The sequence below is a fragment of the Ascaphus truei genome, chromosome 1 (assembly GCF_040206685.1).
Source record: "Ascaphus truei isolate aAscTru1 chromosome 1, aAscTru1.hap1, whole genome shotgun sequence".
Classification (NCBI taxonomy): domain Eukaryota; kingdom Metazoa; phylum Chordata; class Amphibia; order Anura; family Ascaphidae; genus Ascaphus; species Ascaphus truei.
This window is the reverse complement of record NC_134483.1, coordinates 55981459-56003171: the sequence shown is the minus strand read 5'-3', so window position 1 is coordinate 56003171 and position 21713 is coordinate 55981459. Positions and strand designations below refer to the sequence as shown.

Here is a 21713-nt window from a genome sequence, read left to right as displayed (position 1 = left end):
ACACCATGTGATTGTATTTTTAGTAGAATGCACAAAGAGAGTCTCAGAGTCAGCAATTTGGGATGCACCTAGCAGGTGTCTTAAGGGCCTAAAGCGTTGTACAGCTGGGTGCTAAGGCAAACAAGAATCTGCTCAGGAAACAAAACTAATAAATAAACAGTTGCCAAGCTCACCAAAAAACAAAAAGCCCAAATGAATGCAAAAAAAGGTAATTGAATGACTAAACAGAGACACCCACGCAACCACTGTTTCGGTGCAGGGCACCTTCATCGTTGTATTTTTAGTCTCATGGACATGATTCTCATACACAAAGAAGTTAAAAAGTTAGACACATTTGGGAAGTCGTGGGCAGCTGCAGTTGGTGTTTCCATTTTAAGATCTAGACAGGAAACAAGATAATTTTCAATTCAATAGACCGCATTCAAGCGTTTGGGAAAGCGTTTTATTAGAGGAGCAGTCAAGTACCAGTGCCTCTTCTTGAGTTAATATTAATAGTTTAGTATCTGTGTTTACTGGTTTTATAGCTTCTATTGCTGAATAATAGGTCGAAATATTCCAAAGCAGAGCAAATACTGTACATTTCAGAGCTATCACAATCACTAACTTGCAAGTACAAGTACTATATTCATTCATGCTAGATTTGTGAAAGAGGTTAGGGGTTTTGAAATGATGCTAAAACAAACATGCAAATCCTCTTACGTAATAATATTTCCAACATGCCATTTATGAGCATAAAAGGTATAAACATTAAATGAACGTCAAGGAGGTAGAAAATCAATATAAATACAGTAGTAAGGGATTATTTATTAGGCTGTGATAGTGTCGCATAGGGGACTATTGCATAAAAACTCCCCTTTTCTTCAGTGGGAGCTCCCGTGCGATAATGCCTGATCGGCACTATTAAAAACTTGCAGTTTGATGAATAACCCCCTAAGGCCCATATTCACAGAGATTCATTAACTCAGGGGCAAATAATAGGCCATTATCAAAATCATAATGGGTGTTATTTTGCTTGAGGTTAACGCATATCTACAAAACAAATTATATGTGCAGAACCCTTGGGGGTATGCTATGTTATTTAATTCGGTTACTGCTCCTAAAGGGTTAATGCTGGTAAAGGCTCAGATTAATGTTGCAAGTAGTCAGGATGCCAATGTTGCAAAGTAATTAGGCAGGTGCTTAGCCACTCCTTGTTTCTAGAACATGCTGGAAGATTTTCCTGATAGAGGGCGACTCAGCATTGGCTAAACCAGCGGTGCGCAAACTGGGGGGCGTGAGTTTTTGTTTAGAGGGGGCGCGGGTGGTTGCAGAGGTCCTATGTTCTTCCCGAGGCATTTAAATCAAATGCCGGGTGACCGCACGAGGCCTCTGAAACCTTTACATACCGGGATTCAGCCGGCTTCTGGACGCGTGACCATGGCAACGCGGCGTTAAATTATTCCGCGGGGTCATGTGACGTCACGGTTACTTTGGTAATGCAGCGTCAAATGACGCCGCGGATCACGTGATGTGATGTCACGATGATGCGCGAGGTAAGGGGGGGTGCAGGAACCGAGGGAGCAAGGCAGGGGGGGGGGCAAAGCAAAATATATTTACGCACCCCTGGGCTAAACCCTTTCCATATTTTGTTCAGTTACAGGGGTAAGGATAGGGATGTCACTTGGGGTATATAAGTTAGGGATGGAACATTCCACACTTAGGGGGCTATGCACTAAGCTCAATGCTTTTGCATTCGGTTGTTCAAAAAAAAGCACGTTCATTAAAAAGTGAGGCCGGAGACGCGATTCACTAAGGCCTTGAGCCCATTTTTTAACGTACGTGCTCAAAACACCCACAGGGTACTGTACGTGTTGTTTTTTCCCCCTGCTAGCGTTCTTAAACTTTATGTAAGCTAGCTGATAGAAATAAAAGCCGCACGTTACATTTGCATGGAGATTTGCCATCTCCATGCAAGACTGTTACAGGTGATCGTACACTAATTAAAATCATTTTGATAATAGTGTACATGAGCAGGGGGTCTCCGGAGCTGAACCGCATTGGTTTCAGGTCCGAGGACCCCCTACTTCAGGAGATACAGGCCCCGTTATGGGGTGCCGGTAACCCCTGCAGAATTTAAATGTCCCGGTCAAGTGACGCGGAAGCTTGAAAGTGCAGGGGATACCAGCACCCCATAAAGCTGCCTGTATCTCGGGAAGCAGGGGGTCCCCGGACATAAAACCAACGCGGTTCAGCTCCGGAGACCCCCTGCATATCTACACTATGAAACACATGTATATTAAAAAACATTTAACAAACATCAATACACGTAATAAAAGGTTTGCGATTGGTGTTCATTTGTAGTTAATGTTATATTATGTTAGTTAATGCGTTTTATGGTTATTTCAGATATTCTTTGAATTTATTTCTTTGTATTTTAATGTTTAAATTCATTAATGTTGTAGTAATTAATTGGTTTGATTGGTTAGTGTTACTATTCATTTTGAGTTGGTTTAGGAATTAATTGGTTTTATTGGTTAATGGTTTAATTAATTAATTGTTGATGTTGTTATTACTTGTATTCATTGGATTAGCTGGCTACTGTTTTTATTTAGTGAAGTATGTTTTTTTGGAGTTATGTTTTATTATTGTGTATCTGGTGCATTAATGTATTGTAATTAGAGTGCCCATTCATTGAGTGCTATAGAGGCTTATCATGCCCATATTATTATTATATGGGTAAGATGTACCACTATACTTTTCAATGGGTACAGGGTGGGTATAGTCAGTCTGGGGTGGGTGCTTAGGCCTCCCGGGTTTGTATCGGGGCAGGGTGGGTTAACCCCTTAATGACTATAGCGGTTAGTAACCGCTAAGGTGATGAAGGGGTTAGGGGCCATTAGAATGTCTTTATTATTTACTGTATACTGTATATGCTTTCTTGCAACGGAGGACAGAGGGACCTGCTGTTGTGGTAAGTATAACTGTATTGATTTACTTTATTTATGTATGCTAATGCAGTGTTTAATAATGGACAAATAATCTATTATCCATATCTGGATAATAGTTATTTTGCACATTATTGTACTGTATGTGTTAGGGGGGTGTATTTAGTTAGAAATATTGTTTAGTATTTTTGTAGCCACAACATTGGTACCATAGGCCCGGGACTCCCGCGGGGACCCGGGTACGGCCGCGGGGACCCGGGTACGGCCGCGGGGTCAGCCGGGGACACCCGCACGACCCCCGGCCTCCCTCGGGGACCCCCGTGGGGTCAGCCGGGGACACCCTGTTGTATAGGTGTTGCGCATGCAAAAATGTAAACAATTACATTTTTCTAAGTCCAGATTTTTTTGCGTCTACTTTGAGCTGACGGTTTTTTTTCCTGAACGCAACGTTCGCGTACGCTAAAGTTGCGTAGCTTAGTGCATCCCGCTTATGGGCAGAATTTAACGCAAACAGGGTAACGAACGAGCAAAGTTGGACTTAGAAAAATTTCCTGAAAAAAGTAAGTTTTAGAGCGCAAAGTGCCTGTTTGCATGTCTCTGTGAATCGCGTTCAGCGCAACATCACGTTCTAAGAGCACTTTGCGTTCAAAAAACGACATATCGGAGCTTAGTGCATGATCTTAGATCTTAGTGAGGGGGATCTCATCAATGTAAATAATGTAAGTCTGTAACTATATAAGTTCAGTGTTAGGATCACTTTGTTGTTTTCCAGTTAGGGAAGTGCCACTCCTCAAAGATAGAGCCCCTCTATATGGCACTTGCTGTGTTCCACTCACAGGAGGGAATGGACAGGTACTCAAAAAAAGGTTCTGGGAGTATCATCTTAGACTTGCTAGGGGGTAAGAGCCTTCTTGACTCTGTCAGAGGTAATAGGGTGTAGGCTGTTCCCTGCCTAAGGATTCCAGTGAGGTGGGAACAGTAATGTACTGTAACTTTACCTCACTGCAAAGTGCAAGAGATGTACCTCTTTAGGGAATGCTGTCTGAGAATCCCTGAGGAAGTAGTTATATATGTGTTAATGCAATAAAAGTCAAAGAAACGTTTCTGGCACCCTCCACTTATTGGTCACCATACCAGCCCTGCACGGTTTCCAGCACCCTGAGAGATACGTAAAAGATCACTGAGCATCACCGGCACATAAGCAACACCACTTTAGAGACAGGGGATCCCTTTTGTGTGGTCTCTTCTGTTGGCCGGGGAAGAGGTGGTACATGTGCAAAACCAGCAATTTTATATGTTATTAGCTTAGGCTTAACGCCACGTTAAGTTAGCACTGCCTTTCATTACTTTCAAATAATGTGGCTTGTGTTAAGTATGTCTTACCTTAAGGTGCTGTTAGGCTTTGTATCCGGTGGTCGCGGCTGCGACGGCCTTACGCGGCAGGAACAAGATCCATCTCACTATGGTGCTGGATCCAGTAGCTGCCTGCATGCGCATGTAGAGCTCGCGATGCGCAACCTCGTTTTGTAAAGACAAGGATTTAGTATTTTCTTGTGGCGATGGAGCGCTGGTCACGTCATGGTGGCGGTTCAGCCAATGAGGGTGAACCAGCCCTGTGACGTTATGGCCATAGCCCTGCCAGGCCCCCCACCATGTCTCCCTTTCGTGAGTTGGCTGGAGTCCACCAAGTCGCGCTGACTCAGGTAACAAGCGCTGCCAGGCACCCCGTCATAAGCGCAGCGCGCACACTGGGGCCTTAGCCTATCTCCCATCCTATCCAGACTGAAATATGAACTTTGCTGGAAAGAGCACACCCAAGATACCTGGGGAATATGCTAATATAAATTATTTGAATATACTTTGCATGTCCCATTTGGCAAATTGTTCAGGTATCTCAGGTGTGTTCAGTTTGTGCACAGGTATCTACATTTTTTACATCATTTCATAGTTTAAAAAAAAACTGAGTTTTTAAAATGTATATATTTTTTTAAATAGACAGTTATTCACAGTAAAACAAAAATAGGCCTATGCATGCAAAGGTCATTAAATTTTATTAATACTGTAGGTTGGATTGCACTATTTAACAGATAATCATTTTAGCAAACTTTTTGTTCCACTTAAATAAAGTGCTGCTGCTATATTACTTCCCATGGTAGAGTCCCTTACAGACACACTCAGGTCTTATTTTTCTGTGTGACTTTTGTCATGTAATACTATTGTAACCCCTCCTCACCTGGCTCTTAAGGAGCATACGGTACATCGAGGTGACTTTTTTACACAGTGGTGCTCAGTCTCTATTATTTCCTTCTCAGGGTGCTTTACTCATGTAGGCTGTGTATGCAAAGCGGTGGTAATGAAGGGCCCCAGGAACTTTATTAGTGCAATATGTTCGTAAATAAAGCAATGGATAACAGGATTCTTCAAATGTAACACAGTTTTTATGCTCTCACATCATCTGTATCCAATAACTTTGTCTCTAGGTACCTTACACATATCCATAGAGAGTCCTGTTCCTACATATTGAGTGTCTCTGACCTGTCCCATCTCTATGTAGTAAATAGCGGACCCCTCGTCATCAGGCCCCTTACGGGTTCTGGCCCGTATTCTGGTCTGTATCCAATTCCTTGGAGATCTGTGTCCCTTTACTGTACACTGGTCCACCCCATGTGGGCTTTCCGGTACTGAGTTCACTGCAAACCGACCTCTGTTGCCGATCCCCTATGCCCCAAGTTTCCTACCTGCGGGGCCTCTGTAGGGCATAGTGTAGGCATTCTCATTGTTGAAGCTCTGAAGTTAGAGAGGAGTCTTCTTAGGTGCTACCAGAGTGGGTTACTTTCCCTAAGCTAGAATATTAAAACCAGGGACAGATCAAATATAAACTACCTTACTTATACATATAAACTATTTACACTATATACAGTGAAGCTCCTACACTTGACGCTCCCAGGAACCCCCTTCCAGAACACTCAGAGACCCCATATATACCCTCTAGTGACATCACTTATCACCATGACAGCAGGGGAGTGTCTTAAATTATGCCCAGTCTACCTGTGCCAGGTGACAGGCATAGGATGTCGCCCTGAATGAGCCCATTTAAAGGCTTTATCCTTTAAGGCAATAGTAATTCCAAAGCAGAGTTACACTATTAACAGAAATAAGTATTGGGACTGCACTTAATGTAAAAAAGTCAACAATTATAAAGAGCAAATTGAATAGTTGAGGACTATAAACAAACTATCCCTGGTTAAATCGAATAGTGCAATCTACTGTATTAAAAATCTACTGTAGTAAATTTTTAAGCACAACAAGTTACTTAAAAAAAGTTTACTCAGTCATAGGGGTCTATTCTAGTAGCTCCAAATTGAGACAAACCGCTTCTAAAGTGTATTTTAGCAGTACATTTGCATGCTTTGCTATTCTGTAAGTCTTTCTCACATGTCCAATCAGTGTCTAAAAGACTTTTTTTAGAAGCGGTTTCCTTCTGGCTGGGCAAACCTGGGTGGAATGACCAAACTCACATTTTTTCCAAACTCGCTCTGAAAAGTACAAAAGGATAAATCAACTATAAAAACTCGCATTTTTTTTCTCGCCAACACAAAGAAGGCGAGAATTGCGCGTTCCCTGCAGAAATAGGGCTTTTGGTGGTAGTGGTAATGGTGGAGGGAGTTTGCTGCACCTTCAGGTCATTCCACTTCTAAAGGAGAAGGTAATAGGACACACACACAACTCAGACACCCCAACGCCTACCTGTCTGTTGATCTGGAGGCCCAGCACTCTCTTCTTTTCCTGTTGGCGCCAGGATCCATCTTCTGACCGTAAGGGGGAGTTGGAGGTGTGAGGGACCCACGCTGTCTTCTCCAGCTCCCCCCTCCAGTCGGGTGAAAGTTGGATCCGGGCGCCGACAGGAGGGAGAAGAGCGAGTGCGGGGCCCCCGGAGGCGCAGGGACCAAGGTTACAACCTTGTTCGCCTTGCTCTAAGGCCGGCCCTGATTTTTACTGTCTGACTCGTACTTAATATTACAATGTCTATACATAATTCTGTGTCGGACCATATCTCATCTATCATGTTCAAGACCATCAAGATTTATTTGAATGAAACAAAATAAAGATGTTCTTTTATGAGTTGCCTCCAAAGCTCATCTGTGCTATTCTCAATCTAGATAAAAAGTTAGGAATTGAGAATAATGCATTTTGCATGTATGTATGTATGTCTTTATTTATATAGCGCCATTAATGTACATAGCGCTTCACAGTAGTAATACACACGACAATCATATAAATAACAATTATATCATGGGAATAAGTGCCTCAAACATAAAAGTAACGTCCCTGCTGCAAAGAGCTAATTGGTAGGTAGGGAGAACGTACAGAGACAGTAGGAGGGCATTCTGGTAAGTGCGTCTGCAGGGGGCCAAACTTTATGTATCACGTGTAAAGTATTAGCCACGGTGCTACGCATATGCTTCTTTAACCAAGTGTGTCTTAAGGTGGGTCTTAATGGTGGATAGAGAGGGTGCTAGTCGGGTATTGAGGGGAAGGGCATTCCAGAGGTGTGGGGAAGTCAGTGAGAAAGGTTTAAGGCGGGAGAGGGCTTTAGATACAAAGGGGGTAGAGAGAAGACATCCTTAAGCAGAACGCAAGAGTCGGGATGGTGCATAGCACGAAATTAGGGCTGAGATGTAAGGAGGGGCAGAAGAGTGTAAAGCTTTAAAAGTGGGGAGGAGAATTCAGTGAGAGATGCGGGATTTGATAGGAAGCCAGGAGAGAGATTTCAGCAGGGGAGACACTGAGACAGTTTTAGGAAAGAGTAGAGTGATTCTGGCAGCAGCGTTTAGGATAGATTGTATGGGAGACAGGTGAGAGGCAGGAAGGCCGGAAAGCAGGAGGTTACAGTTATCGAGACGGGATAGAATGAGGGCCTGAGTCCGAGTTTTAGCAGTTGAGCAACAGAAAAAAGGGCGTATCTTTGTAATATGGTGGAGGAAAAAGCGACAGGTTTAGATACGTTTTGAATGTGAGAGGAGAATGTGAGAGGAGTCGAGTGTAACCCCTAGGCAGTGTGCTTGGGCTACTGGGTGAATGATAGTACTTCCAAATGTAATGTGGAAAGATGTAGTAAGGACATGTTTGGGAGGATGTATGAGGAGCTTTGTTTTTACCATGTCAAGTTTAAGTCGCGGAGGGCCCTCCAGGATGATATCGCAGAGAGACATTCAGAAACTTTGGTCTGTACAGCAGGTGTAAGATCAGGGGTTGAAAAGTACATTTGTGTGTCGTCAGCATAGAGGTGATATTTAAACCCAAGAGATGTGATTAATTCACCTAGAAATAGTGTGTATAGAGAAAAGAGATGAGGTCCCAGGACAGAGCCCTGGGGTGCCCCCACAGAGAGATCGATAGAGGAGGTGTTAGAAGAAGAGATACTGAAAGTACGATGGGAGAGGTAAGAGGAGGTCGAGGATAGAGCTTTTTTTATGAATACCAAGGGTATGGAGAATCTGAAGGAAAAGAGGGAGGTCCACGGTGTCAAATGCTGCAGAGAGGTCGAGTAATATGAGCAGGGTGTAATGACCTCTGTCTTTGTCAGCATGGAGGTCATTAGTTATTTTAGTGAGGGCTGTTTCAGTCGATTGAGCAGTGCGGAAACCAGTTTGTAGAGAATCTAGGAGAGAATAGGTGTTGAGAAAGTGGAGCAAGCGAGAGAATACAAGACGTTCAAGGAGTTTAGAGGCAAAAGGCAGGAGGGAGACAGATCAATAGTTAGAAAGATGGTAGGGTCAAGCTTGCTGTTTTTGAGTATGGGTTTAACTGTTGCATTTGAAGGCTGAGGGAAAGGTTCCAGAGTAGAGGGAGGAGTTAAAAATGTGTGTGAGCGTAGGGATTATAGTAGGAGCAAGAGGTTTTAGGAGATGGGGGAATAGGATCAAGAGGACAAGTGGTAGAGGGAGAAGAGGAGATCAGCAGTGACACATCCTACTCTGAGACAGCGGAAAAAGAGTCAAGGAAGGCAGGAGGAGAGTTAGGAAACGGTGTAGGATGGGAGGAGGAAACAGGGGGGATGTTCTGAGTATGGATTCCACCTTTTCCTTAAAATAGTCAGCAAAGTCCTGAGGTGAGATGGAGGAAGAAGAAGAGGCAGCTGAGGGTGGTTTGAGTAGAGAGTCAAAGACAGAGACGAGTTGGCATGGGTTAGACTTGTGCGTGTTGATTAGTGAAGAAAAGTAGGTTTGTTTAGCCTGAGAGAGGGCAGAGTTGAAACAGGATAGCATAAATGTGTAGTGAAGGAAGTCTGCGAGAATGTGAGGTATTTAGAGGAACTAGTGCAGGAACGTGGCAAGAGTATGTGGGAATTTAGCAAGGGTCAAGGGTTAGAAGGGTGAGGACGGCAGAGTGAAAGCGGAGCATGTAGATCAAGAGAGGAGGATAAGGCCCCACTCACACAGCATGCTACACGACGTGCACTTAGGTGCGTGTGCGCATTCGTCATAGATGCCTAGCGGCCAATGTTAGTGTTCAGTATTGAAACTACCATTAACTGCAAAGTGCGGCGTCGACGCTGCTGCAGTCGCGGGTGTCTTTTCAATCTGTGATCTCCGGCTGCAGCAGCGTGATGTCAATTTCAGCAGCCAATCAATTCCCAGACGTTTTACATTGGCTGCTGAAATTGACCAGAGACTCTGCAGTAGGGACGGGATGGGGGACCCCCCTCCCTCAGTATATGATCCCCTCTGTGCAGTGGGTTTCGGGGCAGATCTGTGCAGGGGGGGGGGTATGAACATCGGTAAACTAAAACTAAACTAAAACAAATAAATAAAAATAAATAAAATAAAACTAGTGTAACGGTGTTTCCCTCCCCCAATCTCACATTGGCCCCTTACGTGAAGAAACTGCCCCATGTACATGTACTATAGTGTGGTGCACCTGCTGGCTTAAAGGACTCCTGAGTCTTCCGCGGTGATATGAGGAAGTACATCAGGACTGGCTCGTGAGGTAATGCTGAGAACTACTCACTTCTGGTACAGCGCCTCCATCTCTTCCAGGTCCCCACGACAGCAGGGAGGAGTCTCTGGAAGAGAACCCCTGGGTGCAGCTTCTCCCTGAATGACTCCACTCTCAGGCAAGAAGGTTCTTTCAAATTGGACATCTTTTCTTGTCATCTTTAGTGGCAGACTGCCCATCATTGCGGCTGGTCTTTAGCTGCGCATCATAAAGGTTGCCCACCTCAAGGAAGTCCCTGGACACCGCTCCTAGTCAGGGCCCTAGAAGCTGTCCTTGCTCTTCCCTTACTCTCTAATAGAGTAAGGAGAATAGTCTGTCCACCTCTCCCCTAGGGGAGGGCCACAATCCTTGCCAGAGCCCTTGCAGTTTGTTGGGTCAGACAGTAACATTCAAGTGTGATGAGACACTCACACACACACTCACACACACTAAATTCAGGAAGTGATGCATACTATATAGCTCCAGTAGGCACCACCCCTGTGTCACTGTAATTGGACACAGAGCATGATATGACTTCCTTCACTACACAATACACATCACAGGAGATGAGGGCAAACCTCATGATTACTTCTGGCAAACCTACCCTTTTAACAGGGATTATTGCACAGGAGGAGAGAGGCATGTAACCCCAAAATTACACAGGGCTACGCTAGCTTGGGGGTGCTTCGGAGACACGGACGCATGCAAAGACCTGCTACACACACTTCCTGGATGTCGCATCATTCCATTTGCTGGGGATGATCACACATCGTCCAGCAGACGGAGGCACGCACTTGCAGACACGCGCACGCAGCGTCGCGAAGCCCCCTGTGTGAACGCGTTATAGGGTCTGGAGAAGAACTCAGAGAGGAGAGGGAGGAGCGTAAAGTGGAATCAAAAGCTGGTAGGTTAATAGAGCGCAGGTTTCTGCAGAAACGAGGGGGAGATGGAGAAGGTGAGAAGCGAGAGAGAGAAAATGAGATGAGGTGATGGTCAGAGAGAGGAAAGGGGGAAATGGAGAAATCAGAGAGAGAAAAGTTTAGTGAAAACCAGATCTAGGTAGCGACCAACCTTGTGGGTGCTGGCTGCAGTCACTGTTGAAGGCCAAAAGAAGAGGTTAGAGAGAAAAAGCGAGAAGCCTAAGAGAGTGGTCATCAATGTGACAGTTTAAGTTCCCAAGGAGAAGAACAGGGGAGTCTGAGGAGAGAAAGAAAGCCAGGATTCAAAGTGAGAGAGAAAGGCAGAAGGGGGATGAGTAGAGGTAGGTGGGCGATAGATGACGACACGTGGACAGGGAAGGAGAGAAGATCTGGACAGTGCGAGCCTCAAAGGAGGGAAAAGCAAGAGAGGGAGGAATAGGAAGGGTTCAGTAATGGCAGAGAGAGGAGAGCTGGAGCCCCATGCCTCCACCCCTGCCATCAGTGCAGAGTGTGGGAAAAAACAGTGCAGTTCCAGATCAGAGTCAGACTGAGTGAGCCAGGTCTCAGTTATAGCAAACTAGCTTTTGTGCCTGGCTTTGCCCGGGGAATGTAATATTGAATACATGTCCCCGCCCCCCCTCTCGCTCACCCCGCTGCAGGCACGTCTCCCCGGGCTCCCCTCTCCTCCTCCCCTATTGCTGGATGTAGTGCGGGTTGAGATTTGTCTCTGTCCGTGTGTGTCAGTGTGTGTGTATATGTGTGTCTGTCCACCCCCTGTACCTGCACCATACTGTGATTCCCTCCCCCTCTACCTGCACGACACTGTGATTCCCTCCCCCTGTACCTGCACCACACTGTGATTCCCTCCCCCTGTACCTACACCACACTGTGATTCCCTCCCCCTGTACCTGCACCACACTGTGATTCCCTCCCCTGTACCTGCACCACACTCTGATTCCCTCCCCCTGTACCTGCACCACACTGTGATTCCCTCCCCCTGTACCTACACCACACTGTGATTCCCTCCCCCTGTACCTGCACCACACTGTGATTCCCTCCCCATGTACCTACACCACACTGTGATTCCCTCCCCCTGTACCTGCACCACACTGTGATTCCCTCCCCATGTACCTACACCACACTGTGATCCCTCCCCCTGTACCTCCACCACAATGTGATTCCATCCCCCTCCTCACTCTGCTGCGCACCGGTCACAGGTCTCCCTCCTGCCTCTTGCCCATCACACCCGGGCCTGGCAAGCTGACGTCAAGCGACGTAAAAACCCCGCTCCGCCGACGTCATAACCCTGTCTTGAATCCCCGTCACACCGGCCCTGGCTCCTCACCACTGAGCTGCTGAAGCAGTGCTCCTCCTCCTCCCGCACCGACAGCGCATCACAGGATCGCCAACCCCGTCATCCCCGTTGGTACATCTCCCCCCGCTGCCAGTACATCTCCCCCCCCCACGCCCACTGGCACATCTCCCCCACACATAATCCAGGCAAGGACATGCCCCCTCCCTTAGTAGCCACGCCCCCTGCTCCTGCTCTAACAGATTTGCAGGACACCCGAGGGAAACTTAGAATGTCCATAATTTGGGAGGTGAGTGACATTGGAAGTTCAAAATAGTTGTGTTGACCTACAAATCCGCTGCAGAATGTCCTGTGAAAGTTTCGTTGTGCTATGTGGTGCCTTTTGTGAGAGTTCGATGCTTCTGACATATAAACAAACAGACAACTTAGAATTATAGTATAGATAGGAGCAGAGAGTGAGAGAAAAAGAAGTCATGCACAGAGAGGAACTTGTTAGAAAGGGAGCAAGCATTCCAAAGTGCACAGGAGAATGTGAGAGGAGAGGGAGGGTGGATGGGGGTAGGGTATGAGGTTGGAGGGGTTGACACCAGAAGGAGTAGAAATTGCATTTGGCAGGCGAGGATGAGAGCATGTAGGAATAAGGCAGGGACTAGGATTGGGACAGATATCTCCAGAAGCAAGTGGGCGAAGCATGGATAGAAAGAGAATGTGTGAGGATGATTTATAAGGGTGTGTTTTAGTGCAGGGGTATAGCTGTGTAGTGTCAGAGGGCGCAGGTAAGAAAGGAGTTTGTGTGAACTGAGAAGTGGCGAAGGAAGGAGAGATAGAGATATATGAATAGAGTTGGAGACATAATGAGGCTGGTGGAAAGAAGTGCATAATTTGAAAAGAAGCGAGGCCATAGCAAATATAAATAGTAAAGGCGGCATCACAGCAATAGTAAAGTGCTGAGATGTGCAGTCTGGGATAATAATAATAATAATTTGTTCTTGTATAGCGCTGCTAGTTTAACGTAGCGCTTTACAGAGACATTTTGCAGGCACAAGTCCCTGCCCCGTGGAGCTTACATTCTATTTTTGAAGTGAAACTTCTTTAGTGGCACCTACTGTATTCTGATGGGGTAAAACGGGAGAGTTGGGGGCGAAATGTGAAACGGAAGTGACGTCACGGCTCCCCATCCCACTCCCCCCACACGCCTACTGTGACATGCGGCGGCGGCGGCGATAGCCGCCGGCACCGCTCCTAACAGGCGCTGCTCCCCCCACACGGCCGATCACATATGCGGCGGCCGGCGGCGATAGCTGCCAGCGCCGCTCCTAACGGCCGCCAGTCTCCCCATACGTCCGCTGCAATGGCGCGCATGCGCATTACTAATGGCGAATGGTGAGGTGGAGGGGGCTGAGCATGCGCAGAAGCGGCTGTCAGCGGCGCCGTTCCCCCATGTCCGCTGCCAGGCCGCGCATGCGCAGTAGTCATGGGGATGCAGTGGAAAGATATGCATGCGGCTGGCAGCGGCGCCGTTCCCCCCACATGCCCGTGCCGCGCATGCGCAGTAATGATGCAGCACGGTAGTCATGGCGACGCTCAAGACGCCACGGCTCTCCTCACAGGGACACTGCAGCCCACACAGTGCCCCGGGGCCCTTTGCAGGCCTTGATCTCCCGCGGCCTCTCCTCCCGGTGCATGTCCGTGTCCCTGCAGGCTTCCCCCGTACGCTGCCTGTGGGATGAGCCGCTGCAGGTCAGTCTCAGGCCTGAGCTCCGGGCAGGAGGTGACTGTGACTGATGAAGGCGGGGAGACCTTCACCTCCCTGGGCCGGTACTGGGCGGGGAGCTGGAGCTGAGCCTCTCCCCGGCCCTGCAGGGCGGCAGCTTCTGTGGGGTAGAGCCCGAGGGGCTCCTGTGGTCCCTGCAGCCATGGACTCCCTTCAGGAGGCTGCTCCGGAGAGATGTGCAGACCCCCTTCCGCCTGGAACTCGCTCTGTACCAGTCCCACGAGCCGTCCGGCCGCCTGCTGGCCACGGCCGCCCAGGAGAGGAGCTTCATGTGGGAGGGGGTGACACGGAGCCCGGTGCGGGAGGGAAGGGTCTGGGGCAGCCTCTTCCTGCAGCCCGGTGAGTGCGTGCCCGGACTGGGGAGATGGGGTGCATCATTAGGGGGAGGGCAGGGGGTATTGGTGTGGCTATATCATTTGGGGTGAGGGAAAGGGGTTATTCGGGTGTATCATTAGGGGGAGAGGAGGGGGTATTGGGGTGGGATTCATGGAGCTGTATTGGGGGTGAATAGGTTAGGGGGATATGTGAGGTGCAGGGGGGCTGCGCATACGTCACGCAGGCGCACAGTCACACGCGCTCGCACGCACATGGTCACGCACACGGTCACACGCACGCACGCACATGGTCAGACACAGTCGCATGCACGCACACACAGTCGCACGCGCACACAGTCACACGCACGCACACACAGTCACACGCACGCACACACAGTCACACGCACGCACACACAGTCACACGCACGCACACACAGTCGCACGCACGCACGCACGCACACACAGTCGCACGCGCACACAGTCGCACGCGCACACACAGTCACACGCACACGCACAGTCACACGCACAGTCACATAGTCACACGCACACAGTCACACAGTCACACTCACACAACACACACGAGGAAATCACGCTTAGTGCAAATACAAGGGATGTGTACGCACATTCTATGTCAAATTTATTTGCGTTTTGTCAATGAAATTGTATTTTGATTTTTAATTAAAACATCACCAATACAATTTCTGTGACAAAAGTCAAAGAAGTTTCACTTACTATGCGCGTGCACAGCACACACAGCTTTTTTTTTTGGTGCCTGAGGCATAATATCCTCCTTTCCAGCGTAGATCAAATCCAGGAATCAGAGCCAGTATGTGTTGTCCTCTTGTTCACTCCTTTTGAACTCAAGCACTGCGCGTTACTTTAAACTTGGCTACTTCAAATATGGCTGCAAACAGTAAGGGCGGGGGGGCCTGTTCTGTTCTGACTGACAGATTAAATCTGTCAGTGGTGATATTGGATACCGAGGCTTGAGCCTCATTACTCCAAGTTCTCTTGTTGAGTGTATTGTCGCACACTTTAGAAAGCTTCTTGATCTGTGTTACTTACCACAGTTGAGTTGGTTTCACAGGGTCAGCGCTGTGATGGGTGAAACACTAAGGGCTGCTGTGCTCTCAGTTATATAGCTCCAAAATGTCACCTGACTGAGTTAGGTTCAGCCCAGCCAACTTAATTAACACATGTGAGGATGTTTTTTTCTAAACAGGGTGTTGCCCTGCCTAGGTGTGAAAGCTGAATTTAATTAAGGGGATGATTAGCTTCATAAACCTCCCTGATTCCAATGCTGTGTTAAAAATAATTAAACGGGGTGATGTCTCTATGCAAATTTGGCGGGAAATTGATGCAAATTGCTTCAGTATTATCTTGCGTATCTTTGTGTCAATGTATCAAGGTCTTTGTGATCAGTTTTGGATTTTGGGAGTATCAAATAGAGGAGTTATGGAGGAGATACACAGATTATAGTGATATGTATGAAAGTCTGCATCTCTGTGTGTCACTTTTTTATCTTGTATGTGCGTCAACAAAATACTCCCGGTCCAAGTTGGCGAATACATTTGTGGCATCAAAATGTAAAACACAAATAGAAAATGGAGCAACGCGTCAAAACAAACTTCTATGCGCGCTTTCTCTACTCTGATACAGCTTCCCCAAAATGTAGCTGGAATTGATGCTTTAGAGGAAGAGGAGTTTCAGTTAGTCTTTTCACAGCCGTGTATATAGATGTACTCATCTTTACATTAGATTTTTCTACTGTTCGTGCAAAAGCTCATATAATGCAGCTTGCCATTGCCACTTGCCACTGTGATGATGTAAAAATACCTGGCAGACCACATTTTGGGAATAGTCATTTTACTGGAAAACCTTTACAGAATTCCAAATGGCTTTATTTTTAATACAATTCTAAATCTTATGCATCCTCAGCAAGCATCTTGAATAATTCATTTTTTTTTTTGTTTGTTTGTAGGGTGATGAAACCAGTCAGACAGTAGAGGTAAGATCACATATAATGTGTATATATAGTTTAATATATCATGTGTCCAGCCTCATTGGTTCTAGATACACCCTGGTAAGTTACTAACAGTTACGTGCCGCCTTTTATATACAGTATATATATATATATATATATATATATATATATATATATATATATATATATATATATCAAAACAAAACAAAAAATCAAAGGAGCGCCTCTAAAATAACCTGCTAACTGTGAGTAAGTCTAACTAGCTGTGATTACACGACCAATGGGATGGCTAAGATAGGTAATTGATAAAAATAAACCTATGTTACTTTAAGATGATACATATAAAATTACAAGTATTATAACTTTAATAAAAAATATATTAAAAAGTGAAAAATGTAAAAATATACAAAAATTTAAAAAAAATAAAATAAAGTAATAAGTCAATGGATCAATCCATAAAAAACCTTAAAAAACACACAGAGTCCCGTTCCAGGTAAACGCATCCAGGTATTAGGCAGCCCGTTTAAAAGGGATCACAACTCCCTGTAAATACCTATGGAAGAAAAAAAGAAAAACAGGCGCACACCTAGTGCATTAAAGTATAACAATTCAGTTTATGGAACAATAAAAACAGACAAATGCCCACTCACAAGTGTACACGGTAATCAAGCAGTTATGAGATAGGCCCTCATAAGCCTATGTTTTTTCTTTTTTTCTTCTATATATATATATATATATATATATATATATACATATATATATGTTCAATTGTATTTTCTATGTATGAAAATACATATACAGCTAACCCCGTTATAACGCGAATCGGTTATAACGCGGTCTGAGCATGGCTCCCGAATTGAAAGCCTCCATTTTGCCGCCTTACCTGCATCTCAAATTTTCCAATTTCCCGCCTTACACTCTCCTCTTACAGCTCATCTCTCTCCTCTTCCTGCTGTCCACGTGCTCATCTCTCTGCCCGTCCCGTCGTGTGCCATAGGGTTTTTTTTTTTTTTTCAAACATTCAATTCAATGCTTTATTGACTACCAGACACAAATAAACATTAATACATTTTGTACAAAACACATGCAGGGATTGAACTCGGGACCTTCTGATACCAATGCATTGCCTCTTACCTCTACACCATAGGCTTGGTGTGACAAGACAGAACCTATAAATATATTTATCCTCTACAACACACGGTACATGTCAATGTGAAATGTCACTTTGAAATCTTAAGTCTATTTCTAGCTGTCTATGACATCACACAGTTCTGTGGTCTAGTGGAAGAACTTCTTACCACCATATGCAAGGGTCCTGGGTTCAATTCCTGTATGAAATGGTATAATTAACTTTTTTAATAAATTATTATTTTAATTATGTTGTATAATTTATAAATATATCATTCTTTATTATTCTTTATTAAATAATAATTATTCATTAATCAATAATGATGTATTAATAATAATTCATTATTAATCATTCTTTATGATTAATTATGTATTATTAATAAGTATGATGATTAATTATTATTAACAGTTAATTAACTAATTAATAATTATTACTAAATACTTAATAATAATTATTAATACTTACTTATTAATGAAACGTATTAATACTTACTAATTATTAATAATTAGTAAGTATTAATAATTGTTATTAATAATTAAGTATTAATAATTACTTAATAATTATTAGCACCCAAGTAGTAATAATAATTATTAATACTTAATTATTAACAACAATTATTAATACTTACTAATTATTAATAGTTATTAAGTATTAATAAGTTTTATTAATAATTAAGTATTAATAATTATTATTACTAATTGGGTATTAATAATTATTAGGTATTAGTAATACTTATTAATTAGTCAAAATTATTAATTGTTAATGATAATTAATAATCATACTTATTAATCATAATATAATTAATAATAATAGTATTATTAATTAATAATTATTAAAAAAATAATTATTAATAATACTTAATACATAATTATTAATTATTAATTAGTTAATTAACTGCTAATAATAATTAATCATCATACTTATTAATAATACATAATTAATCATAAAGAATGATTAATAATGAATTATTATTAATACATCATTATTGATTAATGAATAATTATTATTTAATAAAGAATAATAAAGAATGATATATTTATAAATTATACAACATAATTAAAATAATAATTTATTAAAAAAGTTAATTATACCATTTCATACAGGAATTGAACCCAGGACCCTTGCATATGGTGGTAAGAAGTTCTCCACTAGACCACAGAACTGTGTGATGTCATAGACAGCTAGAAATAGACTTAAGATTTCACAGTGACATTTCACATTGACATGTACCGTGTGTTGTAGAGGATAAATATATTTACAGGTTCTGTCTTGTCACACCAAGCCTATGGTGTAGAGGTAAGAGGCAATGCATTGGTATCAGAAGGTCCCGAGTTCAATCCCTGCATGTGTTTTGTACAAAATGTATTAATGTTTATTTGTGTCTGTGTCTGGTAGTCAATAAAGCATTGAATTGAATGTTTGAAAAAAACAATGGCATACGACGGCAAGAGAGCAGAGCACGTGGACAGCAGGAAGAGGAGCGCACTGGTAAGGCGGCAAAATGGAGGAGATTTAAATCTGTAATGAACCGGTGAAATTTTAACGCGACCCCGGTTGTAACGCGGTCTTTGGGTTGTGGACCCCAAGGACCGCGTTATAACGGGGTTTAGCTGTACTTTGCATTATGTCAATTATTAAAGAATTGTTTGAATGTTTTCCCCTGCTGCCCGCTGCCAGCTGTCTCCCTCTCCTTGCGCCCCCCTCTTTACCTTGGCTCTGGTGTTCTGGCGTCATGATGTCATGTTGCCATGGCGACACGTCACCAGAATCCGCCTGAACCAAGGTAAGGAGAAGTTACAGAGGTCTTCGCCGCTTCCCCGGCAGTTAATTTAAATGCCTTCGGGAAGTGCGCGGGGCCTCTGTAACCCCGCGCCCCCCGCAGAGAATCTCACCCCCCCCCCCAGTTTGCGCACCCCTGGACTATACAGTATGTACTCACATAAGCTATATAAATAATACTAATAACATTGAACATTACAATAAAAGTTACAACAACTGTTTTGTGCTGTTTTAGAATGGCAGTGATTCTTTGCTCAGCATTAACGATGAGGTTGACAAAATAAAGCTGGTAAGTGAAATTTCTATCAAGATTTAATACTAAAACTGTTCATTCAAATGTTTTTATCGTAGCCAAGAAAATTGAAAACTGTTTACCAAATAATGTATTAATACTTTAAGAATTATATAAGTTATTCATACTAATATATGAAATCTTAATTTATTGTTGAATAAAATAAGTAAAAACACTGCAGAAAAGATTGGGCACTATGTTTTATAAAGTATAATATGTCTAAATAATACAAATATATGTTATTTATGAAACTTTTCGCTAGTTCCTTATAATATTTACAGAAACAATATACACTATTGTTCTATAAGTACAATTAGTTATTATGTATTTTAATGTGCTATGTTGTACCAATTCAAAATTAAATAGATGCTTATTTCTATATTCTATCTGCGCAATAATCTTTCTTCTCCTTTCCAATAAATGATATACCTTCAAAAATATTGTGAACACTTTCTTATGTCTCCGTTGTATTGCTTGCACAGGATAATCCCACAGATCTTCATAGGGCTTACATGTCCATTTAAATACCCCTTTTAAAAATAAAGGCTCACATTTTTTTTAAATGTACTTCTATAATCAACTATAAAAGTAAGAATTGAAATGAAGCAAAACACATTTATTGATATTTCATTTTCTTCTATGGAGTCTGGAGGCAGTCAGCGTTGTCATATACTTTATGTCCCCAGAAGATTTATTATAGTTAATATGAAACCTTTCACTGCAAGAGGTATAAAAAAGGCAGCTTTGAAGCGCACAGAATTTCAATCTAATGTGCAGTGACTAGTGATTTAAACACAAATTAGTGAATTAGTGAATCCTTCCACAAATGAAGGATATTGAAAATACAAATGTACAGTGTTATACAGATATACTGTATAACAATGTGTAAGTTAAAAAACACCTGTGATATATATATATATATATATATATAGACCATACGATACCAGTTGCAACACGACATCAAGGGACATCACGCAGGTAAGTAAATCAAAAATGTTCTATATTTGATAGAAGACACAAAAAACGATGTTTCGGTCCCCCAGTGGGACCTTTCTCAAAGTGTTTCACATGTTTCGCTTCACTTGCAAATGTGTATTTTGCACGTCCCTGCAATAGTTAATCTATCCAGGTATCAGCTCCAGATCAGTTTAGCCCATGAGCACTCTCTCCGGTTATCCAAGATATCGCTGGGTCTGGCAGACTTATGTAGTCTCTCAGCAGTAACATTATGCAATTCCTGAGCCTTTTGCGCATGCCCAAACACATATCAGGTAAACAAATATAGAGTTAATATATTCAAAATGGCCGCTCTTTACCTGCTGATAATGTGGATGCATGTCACATAGGCAGGTGAGGCTTATTAACTGTGATTGGTTTTGTTGAATTGCACTGCGGTTTGGGGTATATATATGTATTGTGCACTGCATTCAATTGCACCACCTTGAGAAAGGTCACATTGGGGGACCGAAACGTCGTTTTTTGTGTCATCTATCAAATATAGAACATTTTTGATTTACTTACCTGCGTGCTGTCCCTTGATGTCGTGTTGCAACTGGTATCGTATGGTCTGTTATTGCTTTATGGGATAAGCACCAAAACTTATTTACTTGCATATGGTGTGCCGGCTGTGTATTGGATTCTATATATATATATATATATATATATATATATATATATATACACAGTATAATATAAAAGTGCAATTTAAGTCAAGAATTATAAACAAAAAAACTCAAATAATGATATAGATTTAATATATATATATATATATATATATATATATATATATATATATATATATATATATATAAACCATAATACTGAGTTAAGTTATGGTGAGTAAAAAAAGTGACAAAAACCCTCCACAGGAAAGCAAATATGCAAATATAGCTGTATGCTCATCTGCATGTCTTAGGCAGGTCTGCAACCCCACCTTTCCCCATTATCACCCAGCATACAGCACTTCCACTGCAGCAATGGCTGTGCTCAAAGCTGTGACCATGCAGCAAGCTTAAGCCTATAGGGAACCATGTTAAAAATGGTTATTGAGGCAAAAAGTGACACTGTGTGCTCATTTGCATGTCATTTCCCAGAATCCCTTGCTGCAGTGGAAGTGCTGTATGCTGGGTGATAATGGGGAAAGGTGGGGTTGCAGACCTGCCTAAGACATGCCGATGAGCATACAGCTATATTTGTATATATATATATATATATATATATATATATATATATATATATAACAACCTCCCTTGAGAAAATAAGAGTCTGTTGTTGCTCAAAGATGATGGCTCGGCATCACAGGTCTAA

The 21713-nt window shown here is 43.1% G+C and overlaps 1 protein-coding gene across 4 annotated transcripts in view; it reads left to right on the top strand.

Annotated features, from left to right (window-relative positions):
- The window catches only part of DAB2 (DAB adaptor protein 2), a 157850-nt gene that overhangs the window by 96019 nt on the left and 40118 nt on the right, over nucleotides 1-21713 (top strand). For all 4 annotated transcript variants that reach the window (XM_075588582.1, XM_075588574.1, XM_075588585.1 and 1 more), the window contains exons 7-8: nucleotides 16204-16230; nucleotides 19350-19403. In XM_075588582.1, coding sequence (XP_075444697.1) covers nucleotides 16204-16230; nucleotides 19350-19403 — 81 coding nt within the window. The remainder of the gene's footprint in view (nucleotides 1-16203; nucleotides 16231-19349; nucleotides 19404-21713) is intronic.